General features: G+C 32.0%; 3 protein-coding genes across 4 annotated transcripts; 1 reads left to right on the plus strand and 2 right to left on the minus strand.

Moving 5' to 3' along the window:
- Positions 1 to 117: 117 nt before the first annotated feature.
- LOC130828245 (peptide deformylase 1B, chloroplastic/mitochondrial) lies at positions 118 to 6,628 on the minus strand. Its single transcript, XM_057694100.1, has 6 exons — positions 6,240 to 6,628; positions 5,996 to 6,134; positions 4,473 to 4,665; positions 3,497 to 3,607; positions 1,866 to 1,928; positions 118 to 1,659 (listed from the first exon to the last, which is right to left on the minus strand). Exons 1-6 carry the CDS (start codon positions 6,508 to 6,510, stop codon positions 1,558 to 1,560), a joined length of 879 nt encoding a protein of 292 aa, XP_057550083.1. The 5' UTR covers positions 6,511 to 6,628; the 3' UTR covers positions 118 to 1,557.
- Positions 6,629 to 8,290: 1,662 nt separating this feature from the next.
- Positions 8,291 to 20,233, minus strand: LOC130828243 (uncharacterized). The gene is made up of 13 exons (XM_057694097.1): positions 20,080 to 20,233; positions 19,937 to 19,999; positions 19,674 to 19,844; positions 15,598 to 15,729; positions 15,258 to 15,397; positions 14,546 to 14,632; positions 14,245 to 14,370; positions 12,605 to 12,757; positions 11,750 to 11,821; positions 11,167 to 11,268; positions 10,187 to 10,357; positions 9,933 to 10,012; positions 8,291 to 9,807 (listed from the first exon to the last, which is right to left on the minus strand). Exons 1-13 carry the CDS (start codon positions 20,108 to 20,110, stop codon positions 9,753 to 9,755), a joined length of 1,383 nt encoding a protein of 460 aa, XP_057550080.1. The 5' UTR covers positions 20,111 to 20,233; the 3' UTR covers positions 8,291 to 9,752.
- A 3,659-nt stretch (positions 20,234 to 23,892) lies between these two features.
- LOC130828246 (uncharacterized) lies at positions 23,893 to 25,258 on the plus strand. Of its 2 annotated transcripts, none has more exons than XM_057694102.1 (2): positions 23,893 to 24,619; positions 24,728 to 25,258. In XM_057694102.1, the coding sequence occupies exons 1-2, from the start codon at positions 24,028 to 24,030 to the stop codon at positions 24,805 to 24,807; spliced, it is 672 nt and encodes a 223-aa protein (XP_057550085.1). In that variant the 5' UTR covers positions 23,893 to 24,027; the 3' UTR covers positions 24,808 to 25,258. The 2 variants fall into 2 exon arrangements, with proteins under 2 accessions (XP_057550085.1, XP_057550086.1); XM_057694103.1 differs by having other exon boundaries at positions 23,893 to 24,613.
- Positions 25,259 to 26,102: the final 844 nt, after the last annotated feature.

A 26,102-nucleotide genomic window follows, 5' to 3' on the forward strand; every position in this document is an offset into this window, starting at 1 on the left:
AAACAGTAAATTAAATGTCAAAATGGTAAATTAAACATTTGAGAGCATGAAAATGGTTTTGGGCAAATTATAAAGATAACCAACACATAATAAGGTTAAAACGTCAAAATGGTGAATTAAATGGAAATTGACAAGAATTTAACGGAAAATGCTACGGCAGTTAGATAAGGCATAAACTGGAAGCTATCATGTGGAAAAATCTTACAAAAGTGCTATCACTGGCATTTCATGAAAGTTTGATGCTACCATGTGGAATTTCTCAAAATTTTAATAGGAATAAAGTGGGATCAGTAAGTATAAAGGTATGAAAATGTTAAGTTTAGTTAGGTAAATTGGTAAAATAAACATACCAAAAATAGAAATGAGACATTTAGAGTGACTTTACCCAATAAGAAAATAAGAATTTTAGGGTGAATAGAAGAGAACATTTAAAATTAATTTATATCCTCTTTATCAAATGATTACTTATTAGAAACCGAAACCTAATGCAATTGTAGAAACCTAAACCCAATATAATCCGATAAACGTAAAAGGCAATGAGAAAGCTACTACCACTTAGTGGCATTGCTCTAACCTAAATAGTAAATTCAATGCATTAAGCTATGCTCAAACCACTTACTCTAACCTCAATACTAGTTCAAAAACAAGGATTGTCGAACACAAGTTCATGCCCTACATTGTGTAGATGTAAAGAATTTGAATCATTCTTGTTTAAATTTGTCAAATATTGTTCTTCCATAAGAATTGCTCCCATCATCTACATTAGGTTCCAAGCTCAAACTCAAAAGATATTTAAACTTGCAGCACAATTATCTGCAATCAATAGTAGCACTTGCAGGTATGAACATCATAATTGAACAGACAACTAATAGACAAAACAAAAACGTCTAGAACCGAGTCCATATACATACAAGAACGTCAACGTTGTTCAAGCTTTTTCAATCGTCTAACAAAAGGCTAAGGCTGGCATGAGCTAAAGTGACAATGAATCGTTAAAGGTCGTTCAAAGAAGCATGAAATTTAATCTACAAGGGATATTTGATCTTTGATGCCCGAATAAATTTGATCGACAAAGTTGTTAAAATCGAAATTCTAATTAAAATCGTTCAGACAGGTAGAATCGAATCGCAAGATCGTAAGATTCTACAATAAACTTTAATTTTGCTATTTAGTCATAATATTTTCATCTCAAAAGTTTAGTTTATGAATTAAAGTTTCATTCAATTTATTTTTAAGAATGAAATGAAAAAACAATTAATAATTGTTTTGAATTTTCATATCGATAAAGAAATTTATTTTTTAAAAATTATGATGTTGGATCCTTGAATAAAAAAAAATAATGAACGATGACATATAAGAAAAATTAATAAAAATTAAATTTGTAGAATCGAATCGCTAAATCGTAGAATCATGCTATAATTCTACCTCGTAAGATTCCACCAACTTACGATTCTACCTACGATTCAAATCGCTTGCTTGTTTTTGGATAGTAAAATCATAGAATCGTAGATTAGAATCGTGATTTTATTAACCATGATCATTGGACGATATTCATAATCAAGAATTTCCAAAGCCCACCCCAGCTTTCCTTCTTTTCCGATTTACGATCCTCTCAGGAGTTGGCAAGCCAGTACTTTCCTCATACTTCATCTCTAATTTCTGTTTACATAGACGGAAAAGAAATGTTTAAATGGGTTCGTCTCTAATTAACGTTTTTAGTAATTTCTTAAACATACAGACAAGAACAGTTCGTACAAAAAGAGCTAAAAATCAACCAAAATGATCCAATTTATGTCAAGGGGAGCTAGGAAAAGCCACACGAGCTGAGAGAAAGACAAAGAGCACTTTACGGAGATATTTATTACCTGCAAACCTTCACGAATAGTATCAAGAACATCGTCTGTCATTCTCTCAAAGAAGAGGACGCCCTGCAATTTTATTATCATTTAGAAAAATAAAAAAAATGCAACCAATAGTTTAGAAAATGGCTAAATTTCTTTTTCATAAGAAGAAAGCATTTTCTCAGGTGAATACATACAGAGGAAATAACGTTCAAGTACTTTCCTTGATCTTATATATAGCCTTGCCATGTTCTATGCTTAACAGAAGGGAAAAGAAACCCCTAAACATTGCACATGAAAAATCATCATCAACCCAATGAGTTCTGCCCAAGGCAGAGTCTAGAGAAGGAGAAAAAGAAGGCAGACCAATACTCTCATCACAAGGAAGTCGCGATCGAAGGGAGTCCCACCCAAGGCAGTGTTTGGGAGGGTTGAAAATAAGGCACACACATGAGAAGTCAATTTTTTTAATTACAACAATTATATATTTTTACATTCATATGGGTGGTGGTGATGGGGTTTGTGTGTGTGCGGGGGAGTTCGGAGTCAAAAAAGGATTATCATTATCTTAGATAAACGAGAACTTATTGGTAATCTGAGCATGTTGTAGTCTCTAACCAATCTACCCTTGTATGGAGATAAGAGACAGGAAATTTTGGTTGAAACTCCATAAGATAAGAAGAAAACTGCAAGAATGCTGGTTGATAAATGGCAGAGCAGTTTAATACTTTAATCAGACCATATGAAATACTGAAATTTTTTGGTTAATAAGAAGAAAACTGCATAAAGTTTGGTCAAAACTGTAGAATCTCGGACCATGTCCTACCAAGACATGAAATACTGAAATTGCTCTAGTATGAATAAAGATAGATATTCATCTTCTATGATTAAATTATCGTTACAAATATTTGTTTAAATCAAGATGCTGAAAGATAAACAAATTTCAGCAATGATACTTGTTTCATATGCAGTAGATGGAAAACTTAGCTTGTAAAACAGGTCTGATCTTATTAAATGATCTTTATGAATTATGACAATTGAAGAGTGATACTACCACTTAGTTATTTGGTTTCATATTATAATGGACTAATATAATGATTTATAAAATAGTGTGGGCTTATTATTTATACAAAGTTGTATATGGTGTTCGCAACCAAAGAAAATAACCTCTTTTTATAACAAGGGGAAGGTTGAGTAAATCTGACCCTTGAACCCCACCCTAGGCATGATTCACTTACCGCCCATTTGATTAATGGTACTAAAGGCTAAAGAGTAGTAACGGGAATGAGTTTTAGGGTAAATTTTGATAAAATCTGCTATGATATTATCATAGCGATTAAACTCTCATCCTCAAACACGTTTTTCCTTAACAATTTTCCATTACCAGCTAATACTACCTTCTCAATTGGTAATGGACAAGAATAAATTTTGTGAAGATAACATAATATTAGAGTAGGACAAACATGATCATAAACTTTGTCGGGTAATTTTCCAAGCTAATTTACATTATATTTTCATTTAGTACCAACAAAACCAAACGGGCTGTTCCACTGGGATTGTGGTTTTTCTAATTATGAAGATTTTTAACAGCTTCACAAGCTAAAGTATATATCGATCAATGACAGCAGGGAACAGAGGCAGATATCATGGATTACCAGCAAATGGTCAAACTCATGCTGAAACACACGAGCAGGAAGGCCTGACAAAGTGACTGTGAATCTTGAACCATTGATATCCTTGGCATCAATTTTGACAGATTCAGGTCTCTGCAAACAATGATCGTTAATATTCAATTAAAATGAACATGGTAGGCCAAATTCAACAATGATGATTGTACAGGGAAGTTCTAAAGTACGACAGCTAAAACTTGGAGGCATGTATAGTCCATTCGATACAACATACAAGTATAACGAGGTTGATTCATCAGGATTCCAGAGCCTTACAGATATGAATTTGCACACATTAGCGACATTTAAAGACTTAGGATGATCATTACATAAAAGGGAAAAAATATCAGAGCAATTACTGCAGGTGCGAGGAAAATTGCTCCCATAAGTTGTAGTACTAGCTTTAGCTCAGGTTAATCAAATTCCTACGGAGTGCTGCTTATGGAAGAACTGAGACAATTTATGCATAGGAAATGCACAAATATGAGTTTGGACAAGTCACTCCTAGGAAATGCATAAATTGACTCTTACGGTCCGTTTGGTTAGTGGTACAAAATGGTGGTAATGGAAATGATTTATAGTGTGAAATTTCATCAAAAGTTCCATGTCATTCCCATGGAGATGAAACTTTAATCATAAAAAAGTTTTTTTGTTTAGAAATTTTCATTACCACCCAGTACCACCTCTCCTAATGGTAATGTATTGGAATGAATTTTATGAAGAAAATAATATAAATGAAGTTGGACAAGCATGGCTATCAAGGTAGCCAAGAGATTTTTCAACCAAAACTACACTAGTTTTCATTCCCATACCACCGTTCATTACTACCTACCAAACGGGCTGTTAAGTTAGATGAATGTGTTATACTAGTCCACAGACACTTAACTTGAAAACAGTTAATGTATCAAATACACCAGTAGCATCTACAACAACACCATACATGACTTAGATAGGATAAAAGTACCTGTACATCAGCATATAACCCAGGAAAAGATAAACAACCTTCATTAAAAATTGTAGTTTTTAGCGAGTATTTGTTGACTCTTGGATTTATAAGAACAATTTCTTCCCCCTCACCACGTTCACCAACAGGATTAAACACCATAAGCTGTACATTAATGCCTACTTGAGGAGCAGAGAGTCCAATCCCATCAGTTCTGCGGAAAAGGAACCCAACAAGTATTGTTCACAATCCTGTACATTAAAATCATTATCTAAAATATTATTATGCATATCATTCTTCAAAGATCATTTTAATTCTCATTGCAAATCCACATACACTACGGAATGGAGTTGAATTGTTGCCTAACTTGCTCATATAGCCTTGCTAATGCGGTAAAACAAAAGGTTGGAGCTCTAACCAGCTATCACATCACTATTAGTATCTATTCTTCAAAATGATTACCATTTTTCTACTATTTCTACTTAAATGCCCTCAATAAGCACAATTTAACATCAAATGAATCCCCATCTTACATACTTATTGGAATCCTAACATTTGCGTCCATTTAACTGGTAGTAATAAATGGCCTAATGATTAAGAAATTGTCTGGCATGTTAGAGTATTACCCATTTGTGATGTCACATCGAAGAATAAGAGAATATAACATATAATCCAGTGAACCGCTCCTTCTACTGCCAGGTTTTAGGATGATTACTAATCACTTACACGGTTACACCCTTTGTACCCCTCAATTTGTCTCATTTTCTACTTTGGATTATTCCACTCATTTTAGCTCATTTCTAAAATGGACCATTTACTACCAGATTTTAGGATGATACTTATCACTTACACCCTCTGTACCCCTCAATTTGCCTCATTTTCAATTTTGAATTGTCCCCCTCGTTTTAGCCCATTTCACAAATGGACCTAATGCTTCTTTTTAATCTTATCCAAACATTTCAACTATCTTATATATCGTCCACACAATTTTAATTTCTCTCTTCATTTACAATCAAATTTTCAACTTCCCTTGAAAGCTCCATGATACATATTCAAGGGGACAAAGTAGTATATAGTTATAAGTGGTTGAAATTCTTCTTCATGAATTTTATAATTTTCATCACCACTCAATAATCAATACAAACGCTTTCATGTAAATGCAAATTCATGAAGAAGAAGAAGGCATTCCAAAATTCATGTCAAATCCTCCAACTAAAATTACCACACATTACTTTAATTTATCCATAACAAAGTCCACATTCATTCTCGAGAATCTTGTCTTCAAGAGAGCAAGTAAAACTTTCCAGGAAAGATTTTGATTTTGGATTCTCACCTAGCACTCCCCTTAGCCTCGGCCTACCCTCTAATAAAAAAAAGTCCTCATTCACTAACTCTCCACCATCATGTCATAACTTAGCCAAAATCTCTACTTATACAAGTGCCAAGGCAGATGACCAAATCAATACAAAATTCATGATTAAATTTACACACAATTCATTACTTAACAAGCACAGCAGCTTACAAAATTCCATGGGTAAACTTACTTGTACATAACATCAAACATCTCATCAACTAACTTCTTCAAATTATCATCAAAAGTAGAAATTGGCTTGTTCTTAACTCTAAGCCTTGGGTCTGGATATTTCACAATTTCCAGCGGTGATTCAAACTGCAAATCAGCACCTATACAAAACAGCAAAAACCCAAAACAAATAAAACACCAAAAAACGCAAAACCCACAAAAAAAAAAGTAATTAAGACTCAATTGAGGTGGGATTTTAAACATACTTAAAGCAAAATCGTTGTCTTTGGTGGGGAAGCTTCGTTTGGCCATGGCAAAAACTTTCGGGTTGGCTATGGAGTGAAGTCTGCGAGGTGAGTTATTAGAACTAAAAGAGGAGAAAGAGGAATTGGGGAAGAAGAGAAGAGAAGAATGGGAGGAGATAGAGGTGAGTTGTGTCCATCCAAATGGATGGAGTTTGAGTTCGGTTGAGCAATGCATTGATTTCTGCTTTTCATGCTTAATCAATTTTAGATATACTTCTATTTTTATATACATGACTCATTGCTCAATTTCTATTTCTATAAAAATCTCACAAAATTCAAAAACTCAAAATAACTTGTTCTAAAACGTGCTTTTGATACACAAATTATTTTAAGACAAAGCTAAGCATTGGTTAATGAGTATAATGTAATACTATTTTAAAAAAATAAATTTTAAAATGAATTGAAAAATACAAATAATACTATATATTTGAACTCGTGATTTAATCTAGTTTTACTATATGCGTTCTTTATTGACATGGTTTTCTTGGCTTTTCTCTCATAACAAATATCCTAAGTTTTACTATACCTTATTAATTTTTTATTTAGTTATTTTTTGACATTTAGTTGAATTATCTTCTACCATATTAAAAATAAATCTAAATCCATTCATGTGCAAAAATATAAATATTTAAATCATAATAAATAATATAAAACTAAATATACTTCCTTCGTTCTTTAAAGAAGTTCTCATTTGCCATTGAGTGTTTCATTTGTTGTTCCCACAAAGAATTTTTCTGTTTATTATCAACAATTTTGGACAAAAATAACTTTGTCCATCCTAATTTTGATAATGCTTTTGGTCCCTAGATTCTTCCACTAACTTCATTTTAACATTTTTATATTCCTTATGTTCTCTAAATATTTCTCACTAACTTTATAAAAACACTTTTTATTAGTTATGGTCCCCATTTTTTTTCCACTAACTATCTTTTAATATTTTTATATAATTTATAGTTCCTACTTTTCCTCCATTAAATTTATTATTTAATAAAATAATATATTCACTACCTAAAAGATTTTATTTTTTAATTCCCGTTAAAGATCTTGTGGAAACAGTTTCTTTTAAATTCAAAATCAAAACGAAACTTCTATAAATGTAAGTAAACTTATTGACTCCTCCCCATTTGCAACATCCCTTTGTGTATACCCTTTTTACAAAGACCGGACCATATCATATCCTTATTTGAGGATACAAGAGTTATGCTTTTGCTACTAATAAAGGGCTGGAGCCTGGAAGTCAAAACAAACTTTTGGCAACTGATATCCTTTACCAATATCATCATAAATCCCACGAAGTCATAATTAAAGTTTGAAAAGAATTGAATAACGACAAATCATACCCTTATCAAAGAAGATAAAAAACAGCACACATCAATCATCATAGGCAAGATAAAACCAAACAATTATCAGCAAATTTTGCATGTGGCGGCCGTTTTCATGCGACCATATATATATGGATTTATTAGCCCATTATTACAAAATAGAAAAGGAATTATTCCTCCCTCATTATATTTTAGCTTTCTTCATCCATATTAATGGCTTTCTAAGTCAGCATTCGCAATCGTGTCCCCCTTTGTTGCCACTATTGGTCAAATTCACGACCACCAGACGTCCTCTTCTCCCTGACCTACTTGCGCCACCAACTCTAGCACCACTATCGTTGTAGTCTCCATTGCAACTGTCATCATCATCTCCAATGAAATTTTAATCTCATGTATTGTAGCTTGTCAAATGGTCTAGAAAATTGTTGTCTTGATCTCAAGTTTAGTGTTGATCATATTTAAACTTTTATAATTAATATTTTAAAGCACTATAAGCTAGCTAATCTATCCAATCAATTAAAAATGAATTATTTTTATTGATTGAGTTTTAATGGAATAGTGCTTCATTGAACTAATAAAATGGTGTGTGTTTGTATGAATTATGAATATGTAAGTATTTGCATTCAAAATCCTTGTTTAATTTTTTCAAGCATAGTTTGTTAGTTAAATACATTGAGGTATTGTACTCAAAAATGCTCGCATTATGAGTGTTTGATAAAATGATTACTTTATTTAAGAACAATAAAATGTTAATATCCTACTTTAAAGTTTTAAATGTATATTTCAAGTATTAAAATGCCATTTTTAAGGGATTAAAATGCACATTTCCAATCTTAACCTTCTTTCTTCAAAACTTAAGTTTAACATTCTACTCCAATACATAAATTTGATATCCTCCCCAAACCTTAGAATGTTAAACTTGAAGCCATGTATTACCAATTTTAAAGTGCCAATTCTAAGCTTCTAAATGTCAATTTTAAAGCTTAAAATGCCTACTTCAATATTTAAGTTTGATATCCTCTCCAAATCTTAAAATGTTAACTTCAAACCATAAATTACCAATTTTAAGCCTTAAAATGTCATTTTTAAATCTCAAATTACTCCAATACTTAAGTTTAATAGCCTACTTTAAACCTTAGAATGACAACAACAAGCATTAGATTGACAATTCCAAGCCTTAAAAGTCAATTCCAAAGCTTAGATTACCTACTCTTATACTTAAGTTCAATATTCTACTTCAAGACTCAAATTGTCGATTTCAAGGGTTATATTGCCTACTTCATTACTTAAGTACTCTAAATTATTAATCCCCTACTCCATTAACTATTGTAACTTCTAATTTAACTTTTACTCTATGATTTGAGTACTATAAATTATAATCTAGAACTGTATTAACTGTTGTCAACTTCAAAGCTCAAATTGTCAATACAAAGGGTTAAAATGTGAATTTCAAGAATTAGCAACAGAAAAAAATTATTCAATTATCAATATTTAAAAAGAATAAAATAAAAATCGTCTATAAACATGTGTTCCAATAGTTTTACACATATTAGAATTGATTGGATGAAGAAGTATTTGTAGGTGTGGAGCACCACTGTGGCAATCTTCAAATACTACCTCTTTCTTTTTCCTTTAACTTCTTCACAACTACCATCATAGTTGCAGAAAAAATTAAATAAGTATAGAGTAGAGAATATAACCTATAACAATTACAACCAATATTAAAATGGAAGAGAGAAGGAACAATTGATGCACAAGAAACAATGAAGACAACAGAATTGAAGCAGATAAGAAATATGTAGAAGACTTTGAAGCAAACACATAAAAGTAATTAAAATTATATTTGAGCTAGAGAGTGAAATTGGAATGATTTAGATAAAAACCCAATAAATAGAGGCCGCATATATGCGGCGGTTGCATAATTATAATGGTAACGGTTTATTTGTCAACAGAACATTCCTATGTAGATCATAATATCAAAGAACCCCTAACTATCCTAAGAGAAGATGAAGAGGAAGTACAAAAAAAATGTAAAAACTAAAAAGTAGTGGTGGATTGACCAGGTTTCTCTGCCTGCTTGTGAGCAAAATTGCGGGTACAAAATTTCTCTACTAAACTCATTCTCTCTTCTCTAGTTAAAATGCCACAAGCTTTAATTATTTGCTTGATTGTCTGCGTGAAATTTCCTACCAGCATCAACTGATTCTCTGCGAAGATACATACAAATTTAAGTTTAGCAGCAATATTTCCAAGCCAAAAGTGTAAAAACTTTCAAGATTGCAACGAGCATGATGGGAAAACTCCTACAAGAAGAAAGGAACTCAGAAATTACCTAAAAGCAGAAACTAGCTCCACGTTTTCAGGGTCAAGTTGAATACCATCATAAAAGGCATTCGCTGCATCCTCAAATCTCTAAAAAAAAAAGATGAAGGGATTAAATCACATGTACAACTTATATTATATACTCACTTTATCCTACCCATTTTGCTACATTGTGATCGAAAAATGCTTTTATATTGGAAAATATAATGAAGTGAAATGGGTTTGACAGATTAGTATGCATGTATAACATAGAAATAAACATACAAGCAATGCGCGTAGTGCTACACCCTCACGATAGCAAGCTTTGGCCCATTTTGGTCTTAGAGATCTGCATGCTTTAGCATCAGCTAATGCTTGCTCAGCTTGTCCCAGACGAATCCAACAGAGGCTTCTATTTGAGAAAAATTTGGCATCAGTAGGGTCCAGGTCTATGGCCTGTCCAATCACCAAAATCCAAACAATCAAGCAATCATATTGAACGTCAGTACATCGGATGCAGATAATTATTACACTTGAAGCAACTAAATAAGAGTCCAATCAGAAACATCACATTTTTAGATGAAAACATTTTCAAATATTGTTGGAATGTGATCATGTATATATTATACATTGCACCAAAACTACATCAACATTGCATTGCTCAATTCCATTTTGTGGCTCTCGCCTAGACAGGATTAGTAGCTCAAATTTACGCAGCCTTACCTTGCTAATAACAAAGATGTGGTTTCTTAAAGAATTGATGGCAAACCTCATCTTGAACTTCACATGATTAAGAAACACACATGATTTATGATCCATTTTTACTATAAAATTCATTATAGGAAAAATCGTGGAAAATAATCCAACCTTTCACTTATTCGCTATGAATAATTTCACGTATGGTCATTGCCAATTAAAAATTCCCACATCAACCTTCAAATTTTGGTTGCCTTTAAATTGGTCATAAAAGGGCAATCAAGTACATTTTTAAAGTGTAGCCATAAACATGCCAAATAACTACTCCACTAAAAAGAATTTCTTCAAGGACTAAAAGAAACTGTTTTGACAGCATATGTCAGGTCTGGGAAGGAAACTCACAATTCACAACTACAGTTCAGAACATTTCAAAAGCACAATAACAGAGAAATAAGTACTCCACAAAAAGCAGAAGGCAACCAAAAGAAAGCCAAATGGAGACATTATACTTTGAACAAGGAAACATGAACATTACATAAAAGCAGAAGCAAGCCAGAAAATGTATTTACCTGTGTATACGCATCTATAGCTGAAGCAAAGTCTTTCCTCTTGAAAGCTTCATCCCCTCGAAACTTTGCTTCATCAGCTTTCAGCCTTGCCTCAGGGGACACCTGTAAAATTTATTTAGTGTTGGTATAGCAATGCACAGTTCATGCGAAATTAACGTAAGATAACCATAAGAAAACTCGAACACGTATAAACAATGCATAAATAAATTTCACAAAAAAGACCCAACTCCCAGTAGATAATATAATTTTCAATCAGGCATACACAGCCTGCACCAATAAAAATGAAGATGGTAAGACATGAGATGAGATGGATATTATTAGTTGCACAACGTTCAAAAATATCCTCCGGTAACAAAATAGTAACCCGAGAGATCAGTTTGTACAGCTTAACTTTTCCAGATTATGCAGATACAGAGGAAGATTTGACACAAAAACTGAAAGTAGACCCATATAATGCTAACATGTGGAGTTCAAAATCAGAGAAAGGTGAAAACATCACATATATATAACAATTGACAGTTTCTCATATATAGCATTATAACAGGAGGAATGAACCAGAAGGTACAGAATGAGAGAAATGTACCTCAGGTAAATCAGGTGTTGGTAAGTCTGTATTTCTTGTTGAGTTCAATTCTTTGGTACTTCTAGCAAGCTCCTACAAAATTTAGTGCCAACAGATAAATTAATACCTGATTCGCAAAAGTGATGTCAGTTTGAAGCAGGACAATATAAATAAGAGAAATTCAAAGCTTCTAAGCTTCAGAGGCACTTCAAGGATGTAAACAGATTAGACCCTCAACAAGAGATCAAAAGAAGAACATATATTTCATTTATCAAAAATCAGTATCACTTAGCACGATATTTCCAAACTCTGCATATCACATTCATTTTTCAGGGACTCCTGAGTGAATAGGGAAGAGATACTTCTGGTTACAAAGTTATAAAAAGCCAAAATGTCCAACAATTTAGAAAGCTGACGTTTAGCTGTCCTTTAACTCTTTTTCTAGCTTAGGCATCAATTGGACCATACAAAATTATTCATTATTTTGCGACAAGATACACCATTCTGGAAAAAAAAACCTACATACTGCTTTGAAAACCATAAAACAGGCATCAAGAGTACATATGCGTCTTGTGTAGTATGACTCAACTTGTGTAATCCACATGTGTTGGGATCAAGGCTTTAGCATTGTTATCATTTTCTGATAATTCTATCTGCACTACCATGAGTCTTCTACCAACCCGTTCCCACGTTCATTCATTCTCAGTCATATGTAGCTCATATTGCACTCTAATAAAAAAAGAGTATCATTTCCAGAATGTTATTTAAAGCCTATTTTGAAAAATTAGATGATTCTAGGTCATGATGTTGGACAGGATAATATTAGTCAACAAGATTATGGAGTGGAAGGGTGAGAAAATGAAATACACGTGATACCTCTTGTTTTTGGGTTTCAGATTGCATGTATTTGATAATTCCTTCAATGGTCCAGTCTGCAATAGATTGAACTGGCGTAGTCAAAGGAAGTAGCATCTCAACTGCATCTTTATTCCCTCTTGTGGCAGCAACCTGAATGGGCTTCTGGCCATCCTGTGTTTTTAGCAAAAAATAATTCAGTGAGACAACAGGTAAGAGAAACATGAAGCAGTTCAGTATATAGGTCATGCCCCAGGTATGATTAGTTGTATAAGTACAACAAAAAAGTATGCCATTACTATGCCCATCTAGCAGGCTTTTCTGAATTGCGGCTTCTCCTAGTTTATAACAAGTCAAAGGATAAGCTGAATTTTTATACATATGATTTCAGTGCCTAATTGATTTACTTCAGTAAAAAAAATTCAAACGCTATTTGCTCTTTTCAATCTTGAGGGTTAACAATAACATCAATCAGTCAACCTTTTGCCTTCTTTAATGTCCCCATTTGCTCTTGTTTCGATTTTATTTCTACTTTCTTTCTTCCTTGGTGAGAAACATTAGGGTTTCCAACAGATCTAAGACTCCAAGTAAAAGAAGGCAAAACATAGAACACTTTTCTTTTTAATTTGGGGGTGTTATAGGATTTATCAAAGCCATCTTCTAGTTTACCTGACTAAGCTCATGTGTAATTTACACGCATTTAGCTAAATAAAGATAAATTGGGTTTGTAACTAAATTTGATCCTCTGGATACTATATGCCAGATGATGGATCATACAGGTCATGCATGCAGGAAGAAAGACAGAACGTCAAGGATGTGAAGAAATATCCTAGAACAAACAAGTTGCTACTAACAAACACAACTTCCAACGACAATTATCCTATAGCAAACATTACAGTGATGGATTCCAGACTCCATACTCCATAGCCATTTGCTAAACTTCAGATTTCAAATACAAGTGGTAGGCATTATCTCTCCCTAATTCCCACCTCCTATTCTTTCATCCCTCAATATAGATCTTAATAAGGCCCTTCACCTAATTAAAAAAGTAGGACTATTTTACCCAGTTCAGACTAAAACAAGGCCCTAGAATCATTGACTAAAATCTTTGGGATGGAAGGAGTGGCTATATAATTTAAATTAATCTAAGATTTTAAATGCTATGTTGCTAACCATTCAAATATTATAAATGATGTAAATTGTGCTGTTTAATATTAATGCAAACATGTCTAATTTAGACCAGTACAATGTCTTACTCCATATATCATATCAGTGTAAGGTCATGATCAAAATGTGGAGAGATGTGTTCTTCATATGGCATATAGACGTTTTTACAATATTCTTAATGCTAGTGAAACCATTTTAAATAATTCCACTTCATACAGTTTTAAGACAGAGACAAAAGGAGTGGGTACTTGGCAATTTCCTCATCTTGGAAAATAAGCAATGAAAGAAGGGCATTCAGTCAAAAACAAACAGAGCTTTAGGCGAAAAAAGCTTGATGGTTGAGCATGTAATGGGAGTATAGGACAACTTTGTCAGTGAGACAGATATTATTGCCCTAGCTTTTACCTATTCCAGAAAAAGAGACAAGTTCCATGAAGATAACCAAAATAGCATCACAGCTAAATCATATATAGACAGAGATATAGCGACTTGACCTCATCTGTAGCATTTGGGTCTGCTCCAGCTTTCAGTAAACAATTGATAAGATCAGAGCTACCAATATCTGCAGCAATATGTAATGGTGTAGTGCCACCTGCAATGATATTGACATTTGCACCGGCCTGGACATGATCGATGCAATAGTTAGCATAACAAAACAACAATACCGAAGCCTTAATCCCAACTATAAGGTTTAGCGTTAAACAATATCATAAATAACAAAAGAGAAATGTCAAAAAATATTGGCAAAGTAACACATTACCAAACTACAAGAAAAAACAATAATAACCAACTGACCTGTATTAATTTCTCTAAGCATGCCAGCGAACCAGCTGCCACAGCTGACAGCAATGGTGTTATATTTTCATCAGTTTCGGAATTGGGCTGCAAACGAAATACAGTAATTATAACAGTCCACCCAAGTATCCGACAATTTGATCAATAGAAGCACATGATGGACAAAAACATATACAAATGATAAAACAAAATCTCAAAATACAAAAGGAAAAATAACAGTGATAGAACACAAGCCAATAAAGCAGCAAACAATAAAACGAAAACATAGAAATGAAGGAAAAATAACATAGAAATGATGAACATATTCATTTTAACATTACATACTAGCTTCTTCTAGTATCCTATTTAAATCCTATACAATTGAATCGCATACATCAGTGGTATCCAGTTTTGGACTCCATTATTAACACACCATATTAGTCATATGTCAAAGTGAGGTCACATTGCCAAGTATAACCAACAAGGATTTCAACAATATGGATTGAATGAAATCCGAGTTACTGAATCTTTACATAAGTTTTTCAGGCAAACAATTTCCACACGTGTCAGCTATTAAACTGAAACACAATGGACCAAATATCACAATCAACAGATGGCCAACATGAAAAAACAAGGTATCGACACAAGTAAAAAGCTAATAAAAGAAGAATGCAAGGCAGTTATCTATATCATAAGTGCAGAAAATTTTAAATTCTAGCTGCCACATACTTACATTAGCATGGTGCTCCAATAGCACCTCTACAGCATCTGTTTGTCCATGCCCAGCAGCCCAGATCAAAGGAGTGCCAGAATCACTTTGTGAATCCACAAGGGCACCCTTCGATAGTAGTAACCTTATCAATTCAACATTTCCTGCATGTAAGTCAACTTTTAACAAAGCATAGAACTCAGAGAATACAAACATAGAAAAATTCAACATTTTATAAAGAACATGGCTCCTTCATATATGAGATTGCTAATACACATCATAAACAAGAACTTCTAGGTAATCGCTTTCTCCTGCCTTCCTCAATATATATTGTTTAACTAAAAATTTTCATACAACAGCATACCTATACCAGCAGCATGATGTAAAGCTGTAGCCCCTAGATCACTAGCAATAGAAGAATCAGCACCATGCTCTAAAAGATATTTGACAGTAGCATTATGTCCTTGTCTGGCTGCATGAATTAAAGGAGTCTCCCCTGCAAACCATCAAGTGATTAATACCAAATCTACATTATTCCAAGTAAATCATTGTTAATTTAAAAAAAAAAATTACCCCCAACTCTGAAATTGTGGTCTAATACTATTCCTAGGTAAACCATGCTATCTAGTCTCTTAACTATATAGACATACAACACACAATACAAAAAGCAATAATGAGAATGTTATTTTTCAAAGGTGTTGTGTGTTGCATGCTAAGTTTAGGACATAGGATAACAAATTGGGTAAAAGTTATTGCCATTAAACCAGAGTCTTGAATGATTTCCCCAACTAAAAAAACAGGAACACTAAATTGACTTTACAAAGTTAACATCCATTGAGGTGGCTGCACAAATATGACAAAATAGCTCTAACGAGAATGTTGTTCCAAATGACAAGTCCCACATAAGATATTACAAAAAAGTATTCAGGTGCATGCATTGGAGTAGTAAATTCTCTTTAGCATTTAGGTGGTCTCCCAAATATGGAAAAATAGCGCTTATGAGAATCTTGGTTTAAATGATGAGTCCCACTCAAGTTAGGCCAATTTAAGTATTCAAATGAATATAAATTTGTAGTTCCACACTGTCAAAGAAACCAATTTTCCTTCACGAAGGATAATGGTTATGGAACTGCAATGATTTTCATTAGCAACAAAGCTCGCATTACTTCAAAATAAAGGACAATCCACGTAACAATATCACAAAATGGTGTCTTTACTCCATTGTTTACTCTTCTAGCATGGCAGCATGTCATTTAGAAGTTGATGTTGTCTGTTCTTTAAGTATACTCCCTTTGTCCTACGAAATTTTACACATATACCTTTTTAGTTCATCCATAAGATATGCCATATTTTACTTTGGCTATGATCTCAAACTCTTTGATTTTTCATACACGCATTTAACTAATCTTTTCTTATCATCTCAACATTTCAAATATGTCGTCTTATTCTATCTCAAACCAAACAACAAAACTAATAAAGTGACCTTATGTACTTGTTGCAAATTTCATGGAACAGATCATTGGATGAGAAGCTATAATCATGATATAACATTAGCAACCGTTAAACTGTAAGGATGCGTTTGATGCAATAAATTGGAACAAAATGGATTGAGAACCCTTTAAAAGGAGGTATAGATTGTGATTTAATAATCCATTGAAGTGTTAGTTGAATCCTAGAACGAGTATCTTGATCCAATGTGGATTCAACTTGTTATTTTTTGTATATATTAACTTCTATTTTTCTTAAGTAGCATTTTAAATTATCGCAAGAAAAAGAATAATAAAGGAAATAGAATTTTTGTAGAATAGAAAAAGAAAAGGGAAAATGAACAATTTTACATTATGATTTGAGTGGCTTTTTTTTCAAAAAGTAGGATTTGAGTACATAATGTGACACTAAGATTAAAAGAAAAATTCCAGCAAATTGCCATTATACTTACATATTATATGATAGACTTTAAGATGAGATCATTGTAGAAAGATAAAGGTGGCATAGAAACATATCATGTATGTCAAGGTGGATGTATCAACTATAAACATATCCTAACGGACAAAATGTGAATATACAAGAAAAATCTTGAAGCCAAGAATATGGTAGATATAGTAGGAGAAAATCCTCTATATTGGTATAGTCATTTACAAAGGAAAGAAAAGTGAAAGATTGAAACTTAAGGAAGTTTAGAAGAGGAAAAGGTAGGATGAAGACAACATAAAGTGAAAATGAAATGACAAAGTGGGTTCTCATGATCATTGAAACAAATTTTCTTAGTTTGTGACATTAGATAAAGTCGAATAAAGTATATTTTTGTCACAAAATATCCAACCCCATATGTTTGTATTAAGTTTTTGGCATGGTTGCAAAAAATTATGAAAGAAATAGTTATATTTGAAATCATATTAGAGAAATAATTGATTGCAAACGTAAAATACAAAGAAAAGAAAAGAAAAGAAAAAGTACAAGATAATTCCCTTGTCATTCAAATGGTACAACGAGTGCTACGTTGTACTCTATAATATATTGGTGGCGGGTGATATATGGAAATGGAAAAGTATAATATCAACGAGACGTTCGATCTAGTTTTCTTTTCAAAGCTGAAAATACAACCAATAACATCAAATAGATCAAAAATTCGAAAATATCTAGTAACAACATACTTTTTGAACCCAATAAATAATGAGTTTTAAAGTGTGTTCTTACTAGGTTGTGTTGTGAAGCCAAAGAAGAAAACCAACGAGTAGAGATGAGCATGGGTCGAATTTAGATAGGATCTGTGTTGGTTGCAACTAGACCTAGATCTAGACCCTATTTTTTATTGGGACCAAATCCATGGGTCTGGAAAAATTAGATCTAGACCAAAACCTAGACCCTTAGGGTCTAGCGGGTTTAGGATCTAGATTTGAGTCCAAAACTTTTTTTATCTAAAACAATATAAAAAATATTTTATGCAATTTTCGTTCGTATAAAATTATCTAAGACATTTTCAACTAAAAAGGTTTCTAATACTTTATACTAATTGAAAGATCAAATATACGAAGTTTTCTACCATTCAAGTTCTTAGAACGAAATATTCACCAAGTCTTACGATTTGTAAAGTAAAAATACAATAATCACATTTCAACTTACATAAACTGAAAAAATTCCAAATAAAACAACCAAATACTCAATACTTTTTAAACAAATTTTTCAAACTACCAAGGGTCTCAAAAGTGTGGACCTGGACCCTAAAATCATGGACCTTAATCTGAACTGCAACCTTAGGGTCCAATCTAGACCCTTAAATTAGGGTGAGTTTGGGTCGAGTCTAGACCATAAGGGTCCAAGAACCATGTCCATCCCAGTTGGTTTAGGAAGATGGCATACTACAATTGCTACACATTATATAGCTTTTTTATCTACTCTATCTCCTCCCTAGGGATTGTATCATGCAAGGACTTGTATCAAACTCTTATAGGTAGAGATAAGTTTCTCATTCCAATGGCTCTTTTAGGGGGAGTATTAGGGTCCACCTCAAAGAGACCAACCAAACATCGGAACAGATCAACAATCCATTTCAATGAGGTGAACTAAACATCCCTTAAATAAACTGTAGCGTCTACTTGTGGTAGCGTAAGACTAGAACCTTTAGACTAATATTGGCGAGGCACTTGAAGCCCACAAGCATCCTTGCAGAACCTATCTTACAGCTTGTCTCCCATGTAATAAAAAGGTGGCTTCTAGGTCCATTTCAAGGAATTTTGTCATGTTACGAAACCTACTGGTTTTAGTCTCTTGTTTTGCTATTTACCTTGCATTCATATCGAGTATTAAGATAACATTATTGCTCATTGATCTGCAAAGATAAACCCTACGTTTGTCGTTTTGTTGGAAACTATTTAGTAGTATTGGTATTGTGAAAAAATCACTCCCAAGGTGAAATGTGATTATCATTTTTCAGATCAGGAAAAAATGTTTCATAATAACAAGCTTGACAATTAACAATGCTTCAAAATTTTCACATAAGATAGTTACAAGCTTATCGATGTCTCCCAATTCTGCCATCAATGAAGTTGGATATATATTGTAAAACCAACTCATTCTAGCCTCTAGTCTAGATTATATCTATTGCGTTCATACTAATCTTAAAGACATGGTTGATGCTCATCAATTAGCAAGGATAAAGCCAATCAACGTTGGCAATGTACTACCTTTGTTTCTATTAAATTGCACCTATTTCTATTTAAGTTTTCCTTTACACTCTTTTTTAGGGAGCATATATGAATTGTTACACCGTAGATATATCTACACACTCTTTTGAAAATTTGACCACCACTCACAAAGTTCTTAAAAGCAAAATAATGATTGGTATTTTTCCAGCTTAAACAAAAGGTGAGATTTTTAATAGCAAGATTTTTAGAATAAAATTTTCCTATAATTCAACGTGATAAAGTGTAAAAATTATACCTTCTGCATCTTTGACATTACCATCAAGCTTCAAGTCCTCTAACAAATACGTGCAAACTTCAAGCTGTCCTTCTCTAGCCGCAAAATGAAGCGCAGTTCGATCATTAGCATCCTTAACTTCCTCCACTGTTTTCGACAAACCTTTTCCATCGTCTAATTTCGCCGCAATTTCTACAATCAACAAAATTCCAAATTCATCTCACAACATCAATAACGAATGAAAAAAGAAGTAAATAAATTAAAATAAGATGAAAAGAACCTACTCTTGAAGAAATCAAGGTTTCCAGTAAGAGCAGCATTCAAAAAATCTTGCACTTTTTGCCGCACTGAGAAATTGAATTGGAAAAAAGTTAGGTTAAAAGTAATGTAAATGAAGAAAGAGAAAAGAGAATGAAGAGATTAAGACCTGCGAGAGCTACTGAACCATCGGCAGCCATTGATGGAAATAAGAACCCTAATTGAGTTGAGTAAAGTAGAGCAAGTAGTATAATAATTTTAGTTTTAAGAGAATTTGACGTGGGAAGCTTCGAGCTGTGTTTAGCGGATACTCTACTATAGTCACTATATACGACTAGACTAAGGGCATATTGAGCCATAATACCAATTTAACGTCTCATTATGAGACGGTCTTCGGACAATTAAAAGTACTATACAAAATATATATATATGTGAAATCTTAGTCTTTTCGTTTTCTAATGTTGTTTCTATTTAGAATATTCTATTTCGAAGATAAATTTGATTAAAGATTTTTAAGATATATATAGATTATAAAATATAAACATGTGAGATCTTGTTAGATTCGTCTTAACCTATGATTTTTTATTATATATTTTTTATAATTTTTTATAATGCGTAACTAGAGATATTAAGGTTCAAAATTCAATTTGAAAATTGTTCAAAAAATAAACGAGAAGAGCAAAAATAAAAGAAGAAGTAACTATTACAAATTATGAGAAATATCGTCTCATCGAAATATAATCTCCTACAATAGTAAGTTTAGTTAACTTATTTACAAAGAGTCTCGTTAACGACAATCTTATTGTGAATAGTTTTAAATTTACGCTGAATAATCTAAGTAAATCAATCAAAACATTAACTTTCTTACTTAAAGGACTCATTTAAACGTATTTTTTATATTTAATACTTAATTTATTTCTTTTTATTTTTTCAATTTAAGTTTTTCCACTTTAGAAGAGAGAAATTTAAATTTGATTTTTAATGTATAAATATTGAAGACCAAATATATTCATATGGGGTCTTGTTAGATTCATGTTGATGCAAAGAATTTTAATATATAAATTTTACAATTTTTTATAATACGTACGAAAAGATATTAAGACTAAAAAGAACAAATAGAGTACATCAGTTGAAATATTAAAATTGACACTTTAAAAAACTCATTAATTTTCAATTTTGAACTATTTCACTATACATATGAATTTATGTATCGTGAGATCATCTTACATGGCTAAAATAGTTTTGTAGAAGTAACAAGGGCTACATAAAAATTTATCCTAACTTACAAATTAATTATGGTATACTGCTTCATTTCCTTTATGAAAAATTAAAATTAAACCATACCACTAGAAGTATTTTTAAAGGATTTGGTTATAAAATACATACTCGATAAATTTTATTTTATGTGTCAGTTTGGTTTATAAGTGTTTTTTTATCTTATTAATGTGCGCTTGATATATTAATATTGATTTGTATCTATTTTTTCATTATAACGTAACATATTTGATCTATTTTGCATAATTGCAAATTGCATCAAACCAAATCATATTAAAATAATTTAATCTCATCTAGTTTAAGGGTAAAAACGTTATTTGTGCCCTTAGATTAGTTAGTTTAGGTGTTAAGCTGAAATTAATAAGACTTTGTTCAACCCTAGGGATGACAATTAGACTTGTTCAATAGAGAAGTCGTATGAAGGACAATTTTTTTTCTCGACTTACTCGACCGTTGCTTTACCTAGGGACATTATCAAAAGTAAACATCTGTTTTCTAATATACTTTCTTTGATTTAAAATAATTATATTTTTTATTTTCACGCTTGATAAGTGTAATTATTTGCACTTTTTAATGTTATTTATATTTTTTTTGATGAATTTATATGACTATTTTGCATGGTTTTGATGTATAGTTGTATAATTTTACCTCATGAGCTTATTTGTAACTAGTGAAGGATTCAGGGTTCAAACTCCCATTAAACACCAATAAATAAACGAAATTTTACAAAAAAATTTCGACAGTTTCAACATAGTATAATTTGTAAAATTAACAACTAAAAATTCTTTATTCCTACACAATGACTTGTACAAACACAATAATCCCAAGCCAAAGCCTAAGTAATATAAAAGCGATCAATTAACATTATCCTCACCTCAATTGATGCCAAACCAAAAGATTAATGAAGTTCAATGAACAATGTTTTTCCAATTATATCCTCACTTCTAAAAATCAATTTAGGAGTAACTTATATTTATGCACAACCTTAAATAAAGATATAAATTATATTTAAGGACAAGGATGTACTCAACTAGAAAAGCATAGAAAAATACACAAAATGTCAATGTGGTATATAGATATTAGATATAATACAAACCAACAAGTCTTGTACGTGAGATAGTCTTATAGTGAGACGAAACCATACAAGCCCATTTAAATATTTTTAAACAAAATTAATTAAGTAAATTGAAATGTAATTAAACATGACATACTTAATAACTGATTCTTTATTTTTTTAAATTGAATATTAAACTAACCCATATCAAGTCATCTTACAATGAGACGATCTTAATGAAAAATTTTTCTTTTTAAAAACCCCAAAGTACCTCAATATAGTACAAGTAGGTATATGAAAAAACATTTACCATGAGTATCTTATCCTCTAGGTAAATAAAAAATTCATTCTAACCTTTCTTCAACCTCCTGCCCACACCTCCATTAAAAGTATTATTAAAACTTCAATTCTTATTACAATGACTATAATTTACCAAAATCTCTTCCTTGTTTGCAATATCCTTCCTCTTTTCTTCTCCTACGCTCTCTTAACTTTCTTATTATTTTTTTAAAAAAATTGTCCCTGGGCACGTGCCAGGGGGTGCCCTGAGGTAGATCCGCACCTGTTTGTAACATTTAATGTGTTTTGAGGTAAAATGGGAGATTTTCTAGGTCAAAGGCGAGAAATAGCCTAAAACCCCTACTAAATGGTGAAAACAAGAGCCAATAAATCAGCAACAACAAAAAGCCATGAGTCGTGGTTCAGTATCACCTTTTCACGAGTATAAAACGTTAATATTATGAAAATATGAAATGAAACGAATCAAACAAAATATACTCCCTTTCCACTTCTTTTTTTAATCGATCCCATCAAATTTATTTCATTTGTATTTTTTATCATGACTCACATTTTTTTCTCTAACTCGAATCTACGCATTCACTTATTTATTCATCTCATCAATACATTTCCCCATACATTTCAATATTGCATTTAATTTTAATCCATAATATTTGATAGATATTATTTTTAGGAGGAATATAATTAGTCAAAAATATTTTATTGATATTATTTTTGACATAATTTTATAATTCAAAATATTTGAATAATACTTATTTCATAAATAAAAAATATTTTATAAAAGTAGATGTCTAAAATTTATTCAAAAGCATAGTAAATCAAAATATAAGAAAGATTATTTTTTTTTGTCTGTTCTTTACTATACCCGAAATACAAATATGAGGATAGCACAAATTCTAATCAAATTATAAGTCAAATAATTGAAGACATATTACATTGGCAGGGGCGAATTAAAGAGTATAAAAATCCTATTTACTTTTTGATGGATACCCAATGCACTAATATAGATTTTTGCCTAATATAGCCAATACAAAAACCAATTAAAATTAACCTTCTCTTACACGTAAACTTAAAAACTAATTTTAGAATAAGTGGTAATAATAATATAATATATACTATTCTAAAAAAAATTAAAAAATATAATATACAAACTTATCAATGAATATTCGCAGTTGTCGTTGTCCTAATAAATCTTTAATTGTTTCCATTAATTTTCTTTCTTGTTTTATCTCCTCCACCTCACAAAATTAGTTGGGATTGTTAATGTGCCACAATTTTCAAAAATAACAAATTATCTAAAAATATAAAACATAATATGTACTAGTAGTACAAATTCGTTGGTAATATCATATTCTAAGAAACTAAATTCAAACACAATAACCATTATCTTATTCTTGTGTTTCTTTGTCCTTCTCGGGCCGCGGTAGCTTTTTTGCTACCACGGCCACAAACCATTCTTCTCATTGTATCGAATAGTATAACTTAGTTATAATGCGTTCGTGGGATAAAATAAGCATTTTTTTCAAAGATGCAAAGGTAAAATCTCCTCCGCTACCACCTCCACCTCCAGCACCTCCTCCTCCTAACAACAATGCTTACAAAATAAGCCCAAAATACGCACCACGACAAACCAATGCTTCCCCACTTGAATCATCAGAGTCGGAGGAGCTACAACGTCTAGTCCATGCGCCACCATTTTGGAAAAGTAGTAAAAAGAAGTTGTCGAAACAAATGTCCATGAACGAGACTCATAGAGACGTCGCATGGGAGAAAAAACGACAACGACAAGTAATAAGAGAAGGGAAGAGGAAAAGTATGAATTTCGATGTAGATGATTTGACAGACGAGGATTTGAATGAGTTAAGAGGATCCATTGAGTTAGGATTTGGTTTTAGCGAAGAAGCATGCCAAAAACTTTGCAATACGTTACCAGCATTAGACCTTTATTTTGCTGTGCATCGTCAATTGTCTATTAGTCCGGTGTCGACGCCACATAGCAATAACTCCACTAATTCTCTGAGAGTCAGATCCGCATCATTTGAGAGTCCTAGGAGCGAAGATTCTTGGAAAATTTTAGGTCCAGGTAAATTCTATTTTAAACTTATTTTTGGTTTTTATTTGGAAAAAAAAACTGAAAACTGAAAACAAAAAATAATAACAAAAGCTAAAAATTTGAATGTAATTTGTACAGGGGACGATCCTCAACAAGTGAAGACGAAACTGCGACATTGGGCACAAGTAGTTGCTTGTTCAGTGATGCAATCCATTTAATTTTTTGAATACCCGTAGTCAAAATCACATCGTCTTTTATGTATATTAACATATAACTAAAAATTTAGTCGTACCAAGAAATTAAACCAAGTGTAATACAAAGGAAACGAGAGGAGATAGGGACAGAAGGAGATAACAAGAAATATTCAAGCTAAGCAATATATGACTTGATTAGAAGTTATATGATCATGCATGACCATTATAGAGTAGCAAAAATTGGGATGATAATATAGTTGTATATGTAAAGTATTGATCACTAACTATGAGGCTAATCAATATGGAAAATGTCTCAATTGTTTGGTGATCAAAGTAATCAACATATGTTTGTTTTTAGACCACAATTGTTTTGTGAGGAGTAGATATATTTTATTGCTCTTTTCAAACTATGATTATGTAAAATATTTCTCATATTTATTTTTAGCTTAATATTATTGATCATATTTAAATTATATAAGCCATAAAAATTTGTGTCTATTGAAAATTAGGAACTGTAAAGTAATAAATGATAAAAAATAAGGTGGTTTTAGTCTCACTCAAGGAGTTTGATCGACTAAGGCCCAAGAAAACAGGGATCTTATGTATTAATTGAAAACGATGCTATTTTAGAGATCAAACAACGTGTTTCAATCTCGAATATCACCAAAATCAAATGTATGAAGTCTTGTGACAAACAAATTACACTATCAATGATATCGATGTTTATAGGAGATAATAATGCAATAAAACGACACAAAGATTTAACGAGAATTACCCAATTAAGGCTACGTCCTCTGGTGTGTAGTATCTCACTTATATTATCAAAGGAGTTCAAAGAACTCTCAAATGGAGAATTACAATGGAGAATAGTTTAGGCTAGTGTTTAGGCTTGGGGTGTATTTTGTGGATATGGTACAATGGCATATGAGACCTCTATTTATAGAGGTTTGTACATTAATGAGTATTACATAATTAAGGCTAAGGATTAATACACAATAAACAACTTCAAGGAACATCAAGAGTCAAAAAATTGAATCCAATGCTCGATCAAGGTAATGCTTCATTACTTGGATGCCTCGTACAAAAATCTTCACCATTTAGTCTTCTCATTAACTATCATTCATCATACTATAATTCATCTTTATTACACCCATGTTTAAGTCTCTTGTTAAATGCCTCATAATTTCATGCATTCAACACCCACTTATACTCCACATTCATCACACAAATGAAGACTCACACTAGATTACCCATAGGATTCCTCTTCTATGCAACCACACTAATGCGTAGAATTTATTTGGTGCACTCAAGTCACCTAA

The sequence above is a fragment of the Amaranthus tricolor genome, chromosome 12, assembly GCF_026212465.1.
Source record: "Amaranthus tricolor cultivar Red isolate AtriRed21 chromosome 12, ASM2621246v1, whole genome shotgun sequence".
Classification (NCBI taxonomy): Eukaryota; Viridiplantae; Streptophyta; class Magnoliopsida; order Caryophyllales; family Amaranthaceae; genus Amaranthus; species Amaranthus tricolor.